Source organism: Babylonia areolata, chromosome 29 (assembly GCF_041734735.1).
Source record: "Babylonia areolata isolate BAREFJ2019XMU chromosome 29, ASM4173473v1, whole genome shotgun sequence".
NCBI lineage: Eukaryota > Metazoa > Mollusca > Gastropoda > Neogastropoda > Buccinidae > Babylonia > Babylonia areolata.
Window position 1 is genome coordinate 26,848,091 of NC_134904.1, and position 17,160 is coordinate 26,865,250.

Below are 17,160 nucleotides of genomic sequence, written 5' to 3' on the forward strand. Positions count from 1 at the left end.
CCCCATTTTGTGATAGAAAAGAATCAGTTAGGCGTTGGACTTTGATCCAGCGTTCACCAGTGATCACGGTTCTAGACACCCCCCCCCCCCCCCCCCCGCCCCCCTCCCCTCCCCTCCCTCCTCTCTCTTCCCCTCCCCTCCTGTTGTGTCCTTGGGAAAGGCAGTGTATTCCGATTTTCCTCATTGACTCCACCCAGGTGAAGATGGGGACCTGGCCGGCCTGGGGATATTCTAACGATGGAAGGAGAGGGTTGGGCACCCCCTTCTTCCTTTCAGGGCCATGAACACACTGGATGTGGTCACTGCCCCGATGTGTTTGAAAGGCTTTTGGGACTTTAACCTTTTATTTATTTATCTATTTATTTATTTGTTTATTTTACTCATGACCTCATGGTATGACGACCCGTCTTCCCTGGAGAGAGCAGCCCGACTTTCGCACTATATTAATCAAGCCATTAAAAAAGTGAGGGAGGTGGGGGGTGTTCTGAGCTGGCCTTCTCTGGCCCCGCACCCCTCTGACCAGTTGATGTTTGATTTTCACCCCTGGCTGGGGATACTGATAGGGAGGAGGTGGGGGTGTTATTCATTCTAGGGTAGTGTATGTACACAAACCACAAACCCCGGGGTTCATGGGCTGGTCAAATTGAATCCCCCCTCCCCCGGGGTAGAAACGGACGGACGGTGAAATGAACAGGCTGCCACACAATGTGTGACTCATTTTCCTGTAGGTGTGAAAGGAAATCACCACTCTGACCAAGCTTTGAGAATCCGTCCGAATGAACGCTAGCAAGCTTTGGCTCTTCACTCCCTGTGGAGCATAGGCCATGAACGACATTTCTCTGCCGAACTCGACTCTGAGCAGTCCTTTCTGCATCCCTCCAGCTGGATCCCAGCCTCTTCTGTTCTGCTTCAGTGTCCCGCCTCCTGCTGTTCTTGGGCCGTCCTCTCTTCCTTCTCCCCTGGGGGTTCCAGGTCAGGGCCTGGCATGTAGTGCTGGATGGTGATCTCAAGGTGTGGCCAGTCCATCCCCATTCTCGTCTCAGGATCTGTTTCTCCACTGGTTCCTGTCCCCTCCCCCTGCCCCCCCCCCCCCCCCCCCCCCCCCCTCCGCCCTCCGCCCCCCTCTTTGCCACAGGTCCTCGTTTCTAATTTTATCTGGCTAATGTATCTTTAAAATGTGCCTCAGACGACTGTTTATAAAGGTAATGAACGCTTGCGACCCCCTCCCCCCCCCGCACCCCCCCACACACACCTTTTTTAAAATTTTTATTTTAGTGTGCGACTGAGTCTGTCTTTCTTTGTTCTTTTGCGTGACTTTTAATTATAACAATTATCAATTTGCGCGATGGCTGAAATGTGGAGAGAACGAGCAAAATAGACAAATAGACTATATATATATATATATCTGTGTGTGTGTGTGTGTGTGTGTGTGTGTGTGTGTGTGTGTGTGTGTGTGTAATGCACGATTCTTGAGATTCTGTACTACACATCCATAATATTGTGTGTAAATATCTTCATATCTATCCATATGTATGTATGCATGTATGTATGTGTTTATCTATCGTGTGTGTGTGTGCGTGTGTGTGTGTGTGTGTGTGAAGGGATGATTTGTGTGGGCGTGCTTGCGTGCGTGCGTGCGTGTGTGTGGTTACACCACGAGGCTCTTTGCATTGAGAATTTGTCTTTTGACAATGCAGCACACAAACCAGAACACTGAGCGCTCGCTCGTAGCAACGTTCACAGCTCGCGCGAAGGATTGGAAATGAAATTAAAAGCACGACCATCGACATTTTTTAACACTCACGCGTTTTGCTGGCAGAGAAGATCTGTTCATGCCTGTTTTTTCTGTTGTTTTTGCATTTGCAAGATTTTCTCTGTGTTCTGTCTATTCAGTCTGTCTCTGTCTGTCTGTCTGTCTCTATCCCTGTCTCTCTGTCTCTGTCTCTCTCTCTCTCTCTCAGTCTCACTTTCTCGCTCGAGTGTGTGTGTGTGTGTGTGTGTGTGTGTGTGTTTTCCTCTCATTGGAGAAGAGAATGAGACACAGAACAGGTCACAGAATCAGTTCAGCATGCCGCGAAAAAACAAGGCCGAAAAAAGATAGAAGGTGGAGAAGGAGGAAGATGGAAGAAGAATAAAAGAAATGCATTGATGGGGTGGGGGTGGAGAAGGGGTGGGAAGAAGGGACAGAGACAGGGAGAGGATTGGGGGGGGGGGGGAGTTATGTGGGGGAAACTAGGGGGATGGGGGTTGCGGACGGAGGCAGGCGGATTTGTAAGGCGACCTGCTGTAGACTTCCCCAATCGATAGTGGCCTTACTGTGAACGTTGTCGACAGAAGAATTGCTTTTGGAGGAAGGGTTGGGGGGGGGGGGGGGAGGCGGCTTTACAGAAGGAAAACCAACACACACACACAGCCACACACACACACACACACACACTTACTCAAAAAAGGAGAGAAAAACTCTACACGGAAACACTGATTAAAAATAGAATAAAATCACCCAGGCTCAGTGCTGTGCTGGGGGAGGGAGGGGGTGCGGAGGGAGGTAGGGGATGAGGGGAAGATGGGAGTGGAAATGGTGGAAAGAGGGGTGAAGAGTGGGAGAGGGGATGTTGGGAGGGGAGAGAAAAGACCAGGGGAGACTATCGGTTGACGATGATAACCAGGTACATTGCAATGTCAGAAACAGAACGGCTTCTGTGTGGATAGCCTTTGTTTGTTGGTATTCGTCTTGTCTGTCTGTCTCTGCGTCAGTCCTCCTTGTGAGTGTGTGTGTGTGTGTGTGTGTGTGTGTGTGTGTGTGTGTGTGTGTGTGTGTGTGTTCGTTCGTCTTCAGGTTAACGTCTTTCCACTTGAAGTGATATTAGACGAAAAAACAAACAAACAAACAAACAAAAACAAACAAACAAACAAACAAAAACAACCGTGGGGGTAGGGGTTGTGGGAGGGGGGTGGGGGTAAAAGTGTGTGTATGTGTGGAAGGTGAATAGGGAGAGACAACGCTAGGAAAAATGGAAATGTTATAAACGCCAACATCAAACAACTATAACAAATGTCCTATTGGACGACGCAGCAAACCTTCTGCAACAGCAATTAACATATTGGAATTGTTAATAACACATTCAAAAGAACTTTTGGTAAAAGTCTGGTAAAAAACATTTTAGATTCTGACATTCGAATATTATATGGTTGCTAGATATATGTTCTCTACATATGCATCCAACATCTTTGCTGAACTTAGTTATAAAAGCGTCCAGTTTTATCCTGTTTGATAATGTATGGATCTGCCTTAATCTTATTGAATTACTGTTTGTATTTGACTGATTGACAGTCACACACACCATTCAGCACTCAATACACATCACATGCTGAATGGTGTGTGTGACGTGTATTGAGTGCTGAATGGTGTGTGTGATGTGTATTGAGTGCTGAATGGTGTGTGTGTGTGTGTGTGTGTGTGTGTGTGTGTGTGTGTGTGTATTGAGTACTGAATGGTGTGTGTGATGTGTATTGAGTGCTGAATGGTGTGTGTGATGTGTATTGAGTGCTGAATGGTGTGTGTGACGTGTATTGAGTGCTGAATGGTGTGTATGACGTGTATTGAGTGTTGAATGATGTCTGTGACGTGTATTGAGTGCTGAATGGTGTGTGTGACGTGTATTGAGTGCTGAATGGTGTGTGTGATGTGTATTGAGTGCTGAATGGTGTGTGTGACGTGTATTGAGTGCTGAATGGTGTGTGTGACGTGTATTGAGTGTTGAATGATGTCTGTGACGTGTATTGAGTGCTGAATGGTGTGTGTGTGTGACGTGTATTGAGTGCTGAATGGTGTGTGTGTGTGACGTGTATTGAGTGCTGAATGGTGTGTGTCACGTGTATTGAGTGCTGAATGGTGTGTGTGTGTGACGTGTATTGAGTGCTGAATGGTGTGTGTGTGTGTGTGAGTGACGTGTATTGAGTGCTGAATGGTGTGTGTCACGTGTATTGAGTGCTGAATGGTGTGTGTGTGTGACGTGTATTGAGTGCTGAATGGTGTGTGTGTGTGTGTGTGTGTGTGTGTGACGTGTATTGAGTGCTGAATGGTGTGTGTGTGTGACGTGTATAGAGTGCTGAATGGTGTGTGTCACGTGTATTGAGTGCTGAATGATGTATGTGACATGTATTGAGTGCTGAATGGTGTGTGTGACGTGTGTTGAGTGCTGAATGGTTTGTGTGTGATGTTTATTAAGTGATTGATTGTGTGTGTGTGTGTGTGTGTATGTGTGTGTGGTGTATTGAGTGGTGGATGATGTGTGTGATGTGTAATGAGTGCTGAATGATGTGTGTGATGTTTTATGAATGGTGTGTGTGTATGTGTGTGTGTGTGTGTGTGTGTGAGAGAGAGAGAGAGAGAGAGAGAGAGAGAGAGAGAGAGAGAGAGAGAGAGATTACGTCTGTTTTGTGTGTAATGAGTTCTGACCGATGCCTGTGGTTTATGACAATGTTAATTGAGTGCAGACTAGAATTTCCGTCTAGCTATAAATTTACAAGTTGTCAGTATCACCAGTGTCTCACACAAGTTTCTCTCATTTGGAGCCAGATGTAACTTCATTAAAATAAACAGACTTTTTCCAAGCAGAAGCCATGACAAGAAATCGTCCGAACACCCCGCTTTCCATTTCGTTTTGCCTCTCATTCTCAGTCTCTGTCTGTGTCTGTCTGTCTGTCTTTCTGTCTCTGTCTCTCTCCCAGTTTTTCTCTGTGTGTGTGTGTGTGTGTGTGTGTGTGTCTGTCCGTCTGTGTGTCTTTCTGTCTCTGTGTGTCTGTCTGTCTGTCTCTTTTCTTTCACTCTCTCTCTCTCTCTGTCCGTCTGTCTGTCTGTCTCTGTCTCTCTCGGTGTCTCAGTATGGTGGCGCAGACAAGGACAGATCACATAAAAACCAGGTTATCTATTTTCTACTCCATCCGCTCTTTTTACACACACGGCGAATTTTGGGGAAAGGGGTTCATCGGGGTCATCAACACACACACACACACACACACACACACACACACACACACATCGCGGTCATCAAAACAACAGGTGCTATCAATGCGGTATACGTTGATGGTGCTTCGGTTTTTAATAATACCACAAGCAGCAGCAGCAGACTGTTAAAGGCTCTGACATGTGACACGCTGGTGTGTGTGCGTGTGTGTGTGTGTGTGTGTGTGTGTGTGTGTGTGTGTGTGAATGAGAGAGAGAGATTAGAAAAGGAGGAGGAGGAGTTACTTGTAGTTTAGTAAAAGTCGTAGCATTATTTGGGACAATTATTAGACGGGATGTGTGTGTGTGTGTGTGTGTGTGTGTGTGTGTGCGTGCGAGCGTGCGTGTGTGTGTGTGTGTGCGTGCGTGCGTGCGTGTGTGTGCAGCAGTAGTAGTAGTAGTAGTAGCAGTAGTTAGTAGTAGTTATAGTAAAAGTCGTAGAAGTTGTTTTCAGTTTCACGAATTTCCTAACAGTAATAATTATCAGACAGGATGTGTGTGTGTGTGTGTGTGTGTGCCGTTTGTGTGTGTGTGTGTGTGTGGACAGAAGAGGCGGGTGTGTGGTGTTATTGCCAGGGAAAGGGGTTGAAAGGGAGGCGGGTGACTAGGGGGATCGGGGGGACGGGAGAGGGGGGGGGGGCGGGGAGGGGAGGATGATTTTCTCTGTTTACCTGAACTTCCATGTCAATGCTCTCCGCGCGGGGTACACACAAACCTTCACTGCCACACCTGTGTCACACACAGCGTCAAGCAAGCAGACTGAAGGTTGTGGCGACGCTACAGGCTTATGATCATTGTCTGTGAGTCACTACTGTCGTCGGCGGCAACTGCTGCTGTACACACTGTCAGTGATATCTCTATATATAGGCAGTCAGCCCAACTGTCAGATAGACGCGGGAGGGGGTGGGGGGCGTGGGGGGTGGGGTGGGGGGATGGAGAGAGAGAGTGAGGGATTTTAGGAAGAGGAGAGAGGGATGTGCAGAGAGACAGACAGACAGACAGACACACAAACGGACAGAAAGGCGTAGTGGAGAGAGAGAGAGAAGACAAGACAAGACAAAATTCTTTGTTTAAGAGGATAATAGATAAGCACTGGCGCGCTTTTTTCCCACCCAGTCCCCGCCCTTAAACAGCGTCTACACTACACACTACTACATTATATAATTATGTCATTGCATGCACGACACAATGCTACTTAAAGTCATAACGTGTGTACACAATACTACATAAAGGCATAAGCATGGTAATGATAAGATCCACACACACATTCACACACACACACACACACACACACACACACACACACACACACACACACACACACACACTCTCTGTCTCTGTCTCTCTCTGGGAGAGAGGGGAAGGACAGAGAGAGAGAGTGGGAGGAGGGGGGCAGGGAGAGAGGGGAAGGACAGAGGGAGAGAGAGAGGGAGGAGGGGGCAGGGAGAGAGGGGAAGGACAGAGAGAGAGGGAGGAGGGGGGAGGGAGAGAGGGGAAGGACAGATAGAGGGAGGAGGGGGGAGGGAGAGAGGGGAAGGACAGATAGAGGGAGGAGAGGGCAGGGAGAGAGGGGAAGGACAGAGAGAGAGAGGGGGAGGAGGGAGAGAGTGGAAGGACAGATGCTGTTTGATGCTTTGATGTTTTACTGTCATTGACTGTACAGTCCTTGTGACAGGGGGGAACAATACATTATCAGGAAACATAATATAAATCAACATTCTTATCACACATACAAATAATGTATATACCGAAAAAGGGACAAACATAAATCAAATGATCACTTCGGTCAGCTCGACCATCCAAAATGAATAAATATTTTTGTATACACATGCACACAATCATGTGTATATTTCAAATGATCATAAAATAATCTCCTATAATAGTTTTTTTTTCATAAATGAATAAATGAATTTTGCTTTACTCATATTTGTACATCTAAACTTCTGTTTATCATTTTCTTTCGAAAATCCCATGCTTCTGAAATATATTTAGCAAATGATTTTATGATGTCTTTATCATTCGATCTGAGCAGCATTGTCATATCTTCTCTTCTTACTACATCCTTTTCAAAAAGAATACATTTTTTACGAATAAAATCATAAGATTTGCACTGAAACACAAAATGGTTTTCATCATCAGTAGCTGAGTTACATATTGGACAGGGAGACTGTGTTACTGTGCCAGTTTCAAACCATCTTTTATTGGCATTAAAGCCAAGTGTTCTTAGTCTAAATTTGGCTAGGTTTGTTCTGTGCCACCTGTTTGATATTATCATAATAATTTTTTCTGTTTGGAATATACTTTTAAATGAAAAGAACCAAGTATATTTTTCTTTGCATTCCATTTGTGCATGCCAGTTTTGTTTGTATGATGCAATCAGTCTATCTTTAAGTTCAGAAATAAATCCATTTTCATACCCTACGCCCTGGCACAACCACACAATTCCAAATCCATTTTCTATTAATGCCTTCTTAACATTAACAAAGTATGCCCAGTTTTGCTTCCCTGCTTCCTCTTGTACCAACATCATTTCATAGGCTTGTCTACACAGCCTTGATACTGGTAAACGTGTTACCTTAATCCAATATTTAATACATTTTACAAATGTTCTTAAATGAAGTGGGTATCTGCCTGTCTCCCCGTATAGAATCTGATTTGATGAATGAAGTGGAACACCAAGGAAACGCTTAATAGCAAATGTGTGTACTTTTTCTATATCATTGTTGTTAAGACCCCAAACTTCTGCTCCGTAAGTCAGCATAGGCTCAAGCTGCGTATCAAACAATTTCCAAAATATACAAAGATCAATGCAATTTAACTTTCTAAGCGATCTGATTATTTCTTTGACACCCTTCTTCCCTTTTCTATATGATTCCTCCCAAGCATGCTTCAAACTTAGTTTCGTTGTAAAATAAAGTCCTAAGTATTTGTAAGAGTTTGTTACCTTTACATCTACATTTCCATAAAACCATTTTTCATGAGCAGAAAGATGCCCTTCCATTCGGAATACCATTATATTTGTTTTATCTAGATTAACTGACAGGCATAATCGATCAGCTTCCTGTTTTAACACATTTAGTTGATTTTGTAATCCACTGACTGTATCTGATAGAAGAATAACATCATCTGGGAAGGACAGAGAGAGAGAGGGGGAGGAGGGGGAGGAGGGAGAGAGGGGAAGGACAGAGAGAGAGAGAGGGGGAGGAGGGAGAGAGGGGAAGGACAGAGAGGGAGGAGGGAGAGAGGGGAAGGACAGAGAGAGAGAGAGGGAGGAGGGAGAGAGGGGAAGGACAGAGAGAGGAGGGGGAGGGAGAGAGGGGAGGACAGAGAGGGAGGAGGGAGAGAGGGGAAGGACAGAGAGAGAGGGAGGATGGGGGAGGGAGAGAGGGGAAGGACAGAGAGAGAGAGAGGGAGGAGGGGGGAGGGAGAGAGGGGAAGGAGAGAGAGAGGGAGGAGGGGGGAGGGAGAGAGGGGAAGGAGAGAGAGGGGGGAGGGGGGAAGGAGAGAGGGGAAGGACAGAGAGGGAGGAGGGGGGAGGGAGAGAGAGGGAGGAGGGGGGAGGGAGAGAGGGGAAGGACAGAGAGAGAGAGGGAGGATGGGGGAGGGAGAGAGGGGAAGGACAGAGAGAGGGAGGAGGGGGGAGGGAGAGAGGGGAAGGAGAGAGAGAGAGAGGGAGGATGGGGGAGGGAGAGAGGGGAAGGACAGAGAGAGAGAGAGGGAGGAGGGGGGAGGGAGAGAGGGGAAGGAGAGAGAGAGAGGGGGAGGATGGGGGAGGGAGAGAGGGGAAGGACAGAGAGAGGGAGGAGGGGGGAGGGAGAGAGGGGAAGGAGAGAGAGAGAGAGGGAGGATTGGGAGGATGGGGGAGGGGGAGAGGGGAAGGACAGAGAGAGAGAGGAGGGGGGAGGGAGAGAGGGGAAGGAGAGAGAGAGAGAGGGAGGATGGGGGAGGGAGAGAGGGGAAGGGCAGAGAGGGAGGAGGGGGGAGGGAGAGAGGGGAAGGACAGAGAGAGAGAGGGGGGGGAGGGAGAGAGGGGAAGGGCAGAGAGAGAGGGAGGGGGGAGGGAGAGAGGGGAAGGGCAGAGAGAGAGAGGGGGGGGAGGGAGAGAGGGGAAGGACAGAGATAGAGAGAGGGGGGAGGGAGAGAGGGGAAGGGCAGAGAGAGAGAGAGGGGGGAGGGAGAGAGGGGAAGGACAGAGAGAGAGGAGGGGGAGGGAGAGAGGGGAAGGGCAGAGAGAGAGGGAGGGGGGAGGGAGAGAGGGGAAGGGCAGAGAGAGAGAGGGGGGGGAGGGAGAGAGGGGAAGGACAGAGATAGAGAGAGGGGGGAGGGAGAGAGGGGAAGGGCAGAGAGAGAGAGAGGGGGGAGGGAGAGAGGGGAAGGAGAGATAGAGAGAGGGGGAGGAGGAGAGGAGGGAGAGAGGGGAAGGACAGAGAGAGAGAGAGAGAGAGAGAAGACAGAGAGAAGAAGAGAGAGAGAATTAAGAAGAAGAAGAAGTGGGACACAGTCCTGCTTAGTTCACCAAGTTAATTATACCCTGATTTAATGAAACAGTTATATTCAAAATCATGTCAGTGTCTTTTTCCTTCCTTCTTTCTTTCTTTCTTCTTCTTTTTGTTTTGTTTTGTTGGTTTTCTGTTTGTTTGTTTTTGGTTTGGTTTTGGTTTGATTTGAGATTGTAATATATTCCAATTAGCCGTGGAGAAAAAGAAAAAGAAAAAAAGTACAGGACTCTAATTTTCAGAAAACCCAGCATTCCGGAGAGCAGCAAGAATGCACTGTTCTTAAAATATTATTTAATTCAGTTGCATTTAAAAAAAAGCAACAACATAATATGATAAATAAAGTTCAAATACCAGTTTTTAGAGAATTTCATATTTTTATCTGCCAGACATTGATGACAATATCCAACTAGTGTTCGTTCGTTTACAATCAATGATCGTCGTCGCTGTTGATTTCATTGCTACATTAAGCGTTCTTTCATCTCTGAGTTGTCTATTTGAATATGTCATTTTTGGACACTTAACTTTCTAGTTTTTTAAGTATGTTGTGCTCTGACATGAAAGGAATGCACGGCACACACAATGCACGTGCGCTCAAGAACCTACTTACCCGCCTGTATATAAATAGCTTTCATGACAACTTCCATTATCAGGAGAAATTTCCGAAGCAACGAAAAGAAGGAAAGAACTGCATGCATATACACACACACTGACGAAACACACATACATGTACACACACACTGACGAAACACACATACATGTACACACACACTGACGAAACACACATACATGTACACACACACTGACGAAACACACATACATGTACACACACACACTGACGAAACACACATACACGTACAACGTTGTTGTTTTTGTCTTCTCCCTTTTGCAAGTTCATGCTGATTCATTGCTTCTGATCAGCACCTTGTCGATGTACCACTGTGCTCCACAAAACCGCCATTAAAATGGAAGTAAATGCGTGTTATTTGATAATGATTAGATAATAAAAAGATAGTTGTGTGTGTTTTTTCGGTTTTTGTTTTTTTTATTTTTTATTTTTTGTTCTCTTGTTTCTTCTTCTTCTTTTGTTTGTTTGTTTGTTAGTTTAACGAGTTTGTATGCCGCTTTCCAGACACAATCAGGAACCCGCAGTCAACAGCAGCCAGATCATTACCAACATAATCATGAACGACAAGGATCACCAGAACACTGTGACGACCCGTAGTCCCGCAGCGCTATGATCCTGTCGTGAGCTGTTCTGCATCATCCGTCTGGTGACAGCCGCACGAGCCCGTGACGTCATGGACCTGTCCCTGAAGAAGCAGGAAGTCCACGTGCCGCAGGACCTGCCGCAGGACCTCAGCCTGAAGAAGCCCGTCACCTCCGGGACCCCTGCCTCCAAACCACCTCACCACCAGCCACCCTTCGCGGCACGTCCTGCCGAGAAAACCAGCAGAGTCACCGCTCACACCGACAAGACCAACTCGCTTCTGCAGCACAGCAAATCGGGAATGGTGCCGCCCCTCATGGAGCACAAATCCAGAATCGTGCCGTCTCTGATCGAGCAGAAGTCGAGGATTATCCCGGACCTGGACCAGTACATCAGGGCCATGATGGACCTCAAGCCCATCTTCGCTGACCAGCACCTCAGGACGCTGGCCCACCAGAAGGCCAAGTCGCTGAGTAGTCAGAGCAAAAAGACAGCTGATGTACGATGTGCCGCGGCCCTGGTGGTGCCCAAACGTAGCGCGCTGGTCATTCCGGACCCCAGAAACAGAGCGGCGTCAGACCAGAGGACGAAGCAGCACGAGACGAACTCCCACGGAGTCCCGGACAAGGGGAAGACCAGCACGTCAGACAGCACGCAGCAGCACAAGCAGGTGATGGACCTGCGGAAGAGGAACCACATCACCCACACCATCACGGAACGGCTGCTGTCCAACGACCTCCACCAGAACGAGTACGTCACCAAGGACGCGGTCAGAGCCCTGCAAGGTGAGGCGTCACGTCACGTGACAGCCAGCAACTGGACCGTTCCCATGGGGACAGAGGACAAGGTCCCCCACCCCCTCACCCCTCAGAGCACCCAGAGCACATCCCTCACGGACCAGGAGACCGCTGTCTCCAGGAAGAAGAGACGGAAACAGGAGTGTCCGAGAAAGAGGGTCAAGGTCGACTTCTGTCCACCCGCAGAAGAAGAAGCAGTAGCAGCAGAAGGAAGAGAAGGAGATCTAGTAGGGGGGAAAGAGGAAGAAGACCCTGTCTTCAGCATCAGTGAAGAATTTCTGGACAAAGTGACTGACGCCGCCCAAAACGGAGAACTGCGCAAAGGTCTGGACGAGTACTTCGCCCAGGCTTCTGCCCAGCGGATGAGCGAGGCGGACGGCAGGAACGGAGAAGGTGAGGCGGACACGGAGAGCGCCGCGGAACGGGCCGCATCGGCGGAGCACCTGAGAGGGGAGTGTGATGAAGGGGTGGGGGCGGACAACGACGGGTCCAGCTCCCCCTCCAGCTCCACGGACGGCCTGTCCTCCCCCTTTCAGTTCTGCAGCAGTGCCTCCCCCTCCCCCCTCCAGCACCACCGGCAGAAGGGCAAGCAGCAGTCTCGGCTCTCGGCCTCCCTGCAGAACCGCGAGGAACGCAAGGCGCTGAGGCTGTACGGCAAGGAGTACACCACGCCCTCGGGTAAGACGTACCCCCAGCGGCAGGTGCGCCACAAGGACTGCTCGCGCTGCCGCTACAACTGCTCCTCCACCATCTCCAGGGAGCAGCGGCAGGCGCTTTTCGACCACTTCTGGAGCCTGGACTCGTACGTTAAGCGCCTCTACTACTACTGCCAGAGCATCAAGGAGAAGCCGGCCAAGACCATGAAGCACACGCGGGAGTGCTCGCGGGAGTACACGTTCCTGGTAGAGGGAGAGCGCGTGCGGGTGTGCAAGGGGTTCTACCTAGCCACGCTGGACGTGTCGGACAAGGCGGTGCGCATCGCCATGGAGAAGCGGAAACGGGGCAAAGGCATGTGGGACAAGCGGGGCGCCCACCCACCGCACAACAAGACCCGCCCTGAGGACCGGGACCGAGTCCGCAGCCACATCGAGTCAGCGCTCATCCTGGACATCTACTCCAAGACGGTGGACGGGGCGCCCACGGCCATCCCCGGCCAGGACCTGAACGTGACCAAGCTGCACCAGGACTACGTGCAGGTCTGCCAGCAGGACGGCAAGGAGCCCGTGTCAGAGGACGTCTACCGCAAGACCTTCAACACCGAGTACAACCTGGCCACCGTGCAGGTGTGAGTCTCTCTCTCTCTCTCTCTCTCTCTCTCTCTCTCTCTCTACTCCCTTCATGGGACCGCTGTGCTGCGGTGTTGCGTGCTTCATGTGGATTGTTGGGGTTTCTGGAGTTGTGCAAACCTGACAGTGTTTGGGTTTCTGGAGTTGTGCAAACCTGACAGTGTTTGGGTTTCTGGAGTTGTGCAAACCTGACAGTGTTTGGGTTTCTGGAGTTGTGTAAACCTGACAGTGTTTGGGTTTCTGGAGTTGTGTAAACCTGACAGTGTTTGGGTTTCTGGAGTTGTGCAAAGCTGACAGTGTTTTGGGTTTGTGGAGGTGTGCAAAGCTGACAGTGTTGGGTTTCTTCAGGTGTGCAAAGCTGACTGTGCTAGGTTTTTCCAGGTGTGCAAAGCTGACAGTGTTGGGTTTCTCCAGGTGTGCAAAGCTGACAGTGCTGGGTTTTTCCAGGTGTGCAAAGCTGACAGTGCTGGGTTTTTGGAGGTGTGCAAAGCTGACAGTGTTGGGTTTTTGGAGGTGTGCAAAGCTGACAGTGTTGGGTTTCTCCAGGTGTGCAAACCTAACAGTGTTGGGTTTCTCCAGGTGTGCAAAGCTGACAGTATTGGGTTTCTGGAGGTGTGCAAACCGTACAGTGTTGGCAGTGTTGGGTTTCTTCAGGTGTGCAAAGCTGTCAGCGTTAGTTCTCTGGAGTTACGCAAAACTGACAGTGTTGGGTTTCTTTTGGTGTTGGTTCAACCTGTTCTTTTCTGTATGGGATGTTTTCACTCTAAGCGCCGCAAATCGTGCTTCTGTGAAATGGGCAAGCCGTATATAACAAGCTATCTGTGTGTGTGTTTATTTATTTACACGGAAATTATTCTGTTGCCTTTATCTGATGTCGTGGATGTGAAGAATTTAAACAGACTGTGTGTTCCTGTGAACTTCAGGAGATATGAAAACGAACTTTTATGCTCAACGTGAACTTTGATGAATAGAATGGGCCTGGAGTGATGCTGGATGTTGATATTGACAAATGTGGATGTGTCGTTACAATATTATATTTGGATACAGTAGAGTTTGGCACTGTATCATAACGACAGTTGATTGAATAATACTATCATATTACATTTTGGGGTTGGGGGTGGGGGTTCTGAACAAGATTTCAGATGCAGGTATTCATATTATGAACATAAAATCAAAACATACTTTTGAGATTACAGTAGGATTCAAATCAAATGATTTGATACCAACGTTATGTTTAAAAAACAAAACAAACAAACAAACAACAACAAAAAACATGTGTGTTGTAGATGATCACTATAATGATAAATTTAGTTTCAAACCACGATTTTTTCATTCCTTTTAAATGTGGGCGAGAGAAAGGAATATCATGCTATCTGAAAACCGCAAGTTAGCAAAACGCAATTTACCTGCATTCGGCAATAACTCGGAAACGATCCAGATAACATCTTTCGGATCTGGAGACAAAGGAAATAATGATTTGACGATACGGAAAATCAGTTTAATCTGGAAGACTTGCAATCCTATAATTGCGATGCGTGGACATATCTTTTTTTTTTTTCTTCTTCTTTTTTTTTCATTTTTTTTTTCAATTTATTCATTTATCTATTCATCTATAATTTATTTGATTACTTTTATGGTGTAAAGTCGGTGTTGAAAGAAAGTATCTCCAAAGAAAATTGATTTGTGGAAGTTTACCACGGACACGGACGTATACACATAAGTGATATTTACTCATTATTTGAAGTGATTGAAGTCTTTTCAGAGGGTACTCCACCTCCTTCGTTACTCTCCCCCAGTAACTCTGATTTCTTTTAAACATTTTCACAACAAAGTCATTTTCATAGACATATATATAGTTTGTTCACCTGCTCTGAATTTTTGTCCCCTGTTTTACTCATCGTCGAGAAGAGATACTTTTCTTTAAACCTGAGAAAATGTGTATTTAAAAAGAATTGTTTGCCTTTTAGTAAGTGATATTGTATCAGAAATTTACCTTTAATTATTTTTTGGGGGAGGATAGTAAATGAGACTTCTTCCTTTTTTTTCTTATGCATACGTGGGCTGCAGTTTCCACATAGTTCTCAATGAGCGGACTTTTACGGGTATGACCGGCATAACCCCGTCATTTAGGCAGCCATACTCCGTTTTCGGAGGGGTGTATTTGACAAGATAATGTCCCAGAGAAACAGATGTATAGGCTAGTGATATGATTATCGACATGAACATTGCTCAAATCTAATGGCTCAGTTTTCCTTCGTTTTTAGTCTGTGAGAAAGAGAAAATAAATCACACACACACACACACACACACACACACACACACACACACACACACACACACACGCGCGCGCGCGCGCGCGCGCGCACGCACGAACGTACACACGCGCGCGCGCGCGTGCCCGCACGCACACACACGTGAGATAATCTGTCTATGTATGTCAGCCTGTCCATATATCTAGTTGTCTGTCTGTTATCTCCATTTTGTTATAAAGTTAAATTCATGTTTTCCACAGCTCAGTTCTACCACTTTCCTCAATTCAGTGGGTCAGGTTTCGAAAATTTCATTAACACAATCATTAGATATTTATGTATATGCAATCTTAAAGTATGTTGTGTATAGTTAGTTAGTTAATTAGTTAGTTAATTACTTATTTATTTGGTTATTTATTCGTTAGAGAATTCATACATTATCTATTGATTACATTTATATTTATTCATAATTCATGATTTTTTTCTTTAGTTATTTTGTTTCAGTTATTTCAAAGAAACCATGCCCACACATAAACTCACACAAAAAAAGACAATGTTCCACAAAAGCCAGAATGCACTTGCATATTATGTTTTTATTTTAGTTTTTGGTTTCTTTTTCATGTTATTATTCATCTAGCATATATTATATCTATGAGTATAGATGTGTGGAAATAGCTTAATCCCAGACACGTGTGTCCCTAATGACTGAAAAGAAACTGAAACCTGTCACACTAACACAAACTCGCATTTTAGCAGAGTGACGTGAACTGTGAAGCTAATGACTGGTCACCAGACGAGCGATGCAGCGTACTGACAAGGAATTTCTTGTAAAACAGGTGACTCTATCTGTGGAGATGGTATTAAAAAAAAGAAAGAAAGAAATTGACGAGCTCCCTACTCTCATGCCGCTACTACTACTACTACTACTACTATCTCTCTCATTGCCTCTCTGTCTGTCTGTCTCTGTCTCTCTGTCTGTCTGTGTCTGTCTCTCTGTGTCTCTCATTGTCTCTCTGTATATCTGTCTGTCTCTGTCTCTCATTGTCTCTCTGTCTCTGTCTGTCTGTCTCTCTGTCTGTATGTCTGTCTGTCTGTCTGTCTCTGTCTCTCATTGTCTCTCTGTCTCTGCTCTGTCTGTCAGTCTCTAATTCGATCACGTAGTATTTTTCTGCCCTTATCTGTTCTGTTCGCTCCTCTTTTTTTCTGTTCTTTAGTCAGAAGTGTGATTCCTCGATCTGTCTTGTCCTCTCTCATCTGTTGCGCTTTTGGCCATGTCGTGAGAACGTTCCTCCCACCACTCACCCCCACGCCCCCCCTCTCTCTCTCTCTCGAACACCCCCTCCCTCCCCCACCCACCACCTCCCCACCCCGAAGACCTTCTGCCCACTCCTCACCCCACCGGTCTTTGCGGACATGTCTTTTATCCAGTCCAGTGAACAGAATGGGTGAGGGGTCTTTTTCTTTGCGTGCAATTTGGTGGCGTCACTGAAGTGTCTACAGGTCTACAAACCTCGCCGTGAGAGAGACAGACAGACAGAGACAGCACTGACAGACAGACTGAGGCTGGTAATATGCTTGAGTTAGATAGCTTTTGTGTGTATATGTATATTTGTTGTTAAGAGAGAGAGAGAGAGAGCACTTACAAACTGGGACTGGCTATATGCTTGAGTTATATAGGTCTGTGTGTTTATGTATGTCTGTTGTTGAGAAAGGAAGAAAAAAGAAGAGAGAGAGAGAACTAGGAGACCGGCTACTTGATTGAGTTAGCTAGGTGTGTGTGAGTCTTGATTGAGTTAGCTAGGTGTGTGTGAGTTTTTATAGAGGTAGCTAGGTGTGTGTGAGTCTTGACTGAGTTAGCTAGGTGAGTGTGAGTCTTGATTGAGTTAGCTAGGTGTGTGTGAGTCTTGATTGAGTTAGCTAGGTGTGTGTGAGTTTTTATAGAGGTAGCTAGGTGTGTGTGAGTCTTGATTGAGTTAGCTAGGTGTGTGTGAGTTTTTATAGAGGTAGCTAGGTGTGTGTGAGTCTTGATTGAGTTAGCTAGGTGTGTGTGAGTCTTGCTGTCGTTGTTTGAGCCCCTACAGTGGTATGGCAGTCAGTCCCAAAGTTGTGAATTCAAC

General features: G+C 46.9%; 1 protein-coding gene across 1 annotated transcript in view; it reads left to right on the top strand.

Annotated features, from left to right (window-relative positions):
- The window catches only part of LOC143274927 (uncharacterized), a 28,313-nt gene that overhangs the window by 9,250 nt on the left and 1,903 nt on the right, over positions 1–17,160 (top strand). Inside the window, exon 2 of the mRNA XM_076578928.1 lies at positions 10,634–17,160. This exon is cut by the window's right edge and continues 1,903 nt beyond it. Within this exon, the coding sequence (XP_076435043.1) occupies positions 10,803–12,797 (1,995 nt within the window). The 5' untranslated portion in view covers positions 10,634–10,802 and the 3' untranslated portion in view covers positions 12,798–17,160. The remainder of the gene's footprint in view (positions 1–10,633) is intronic.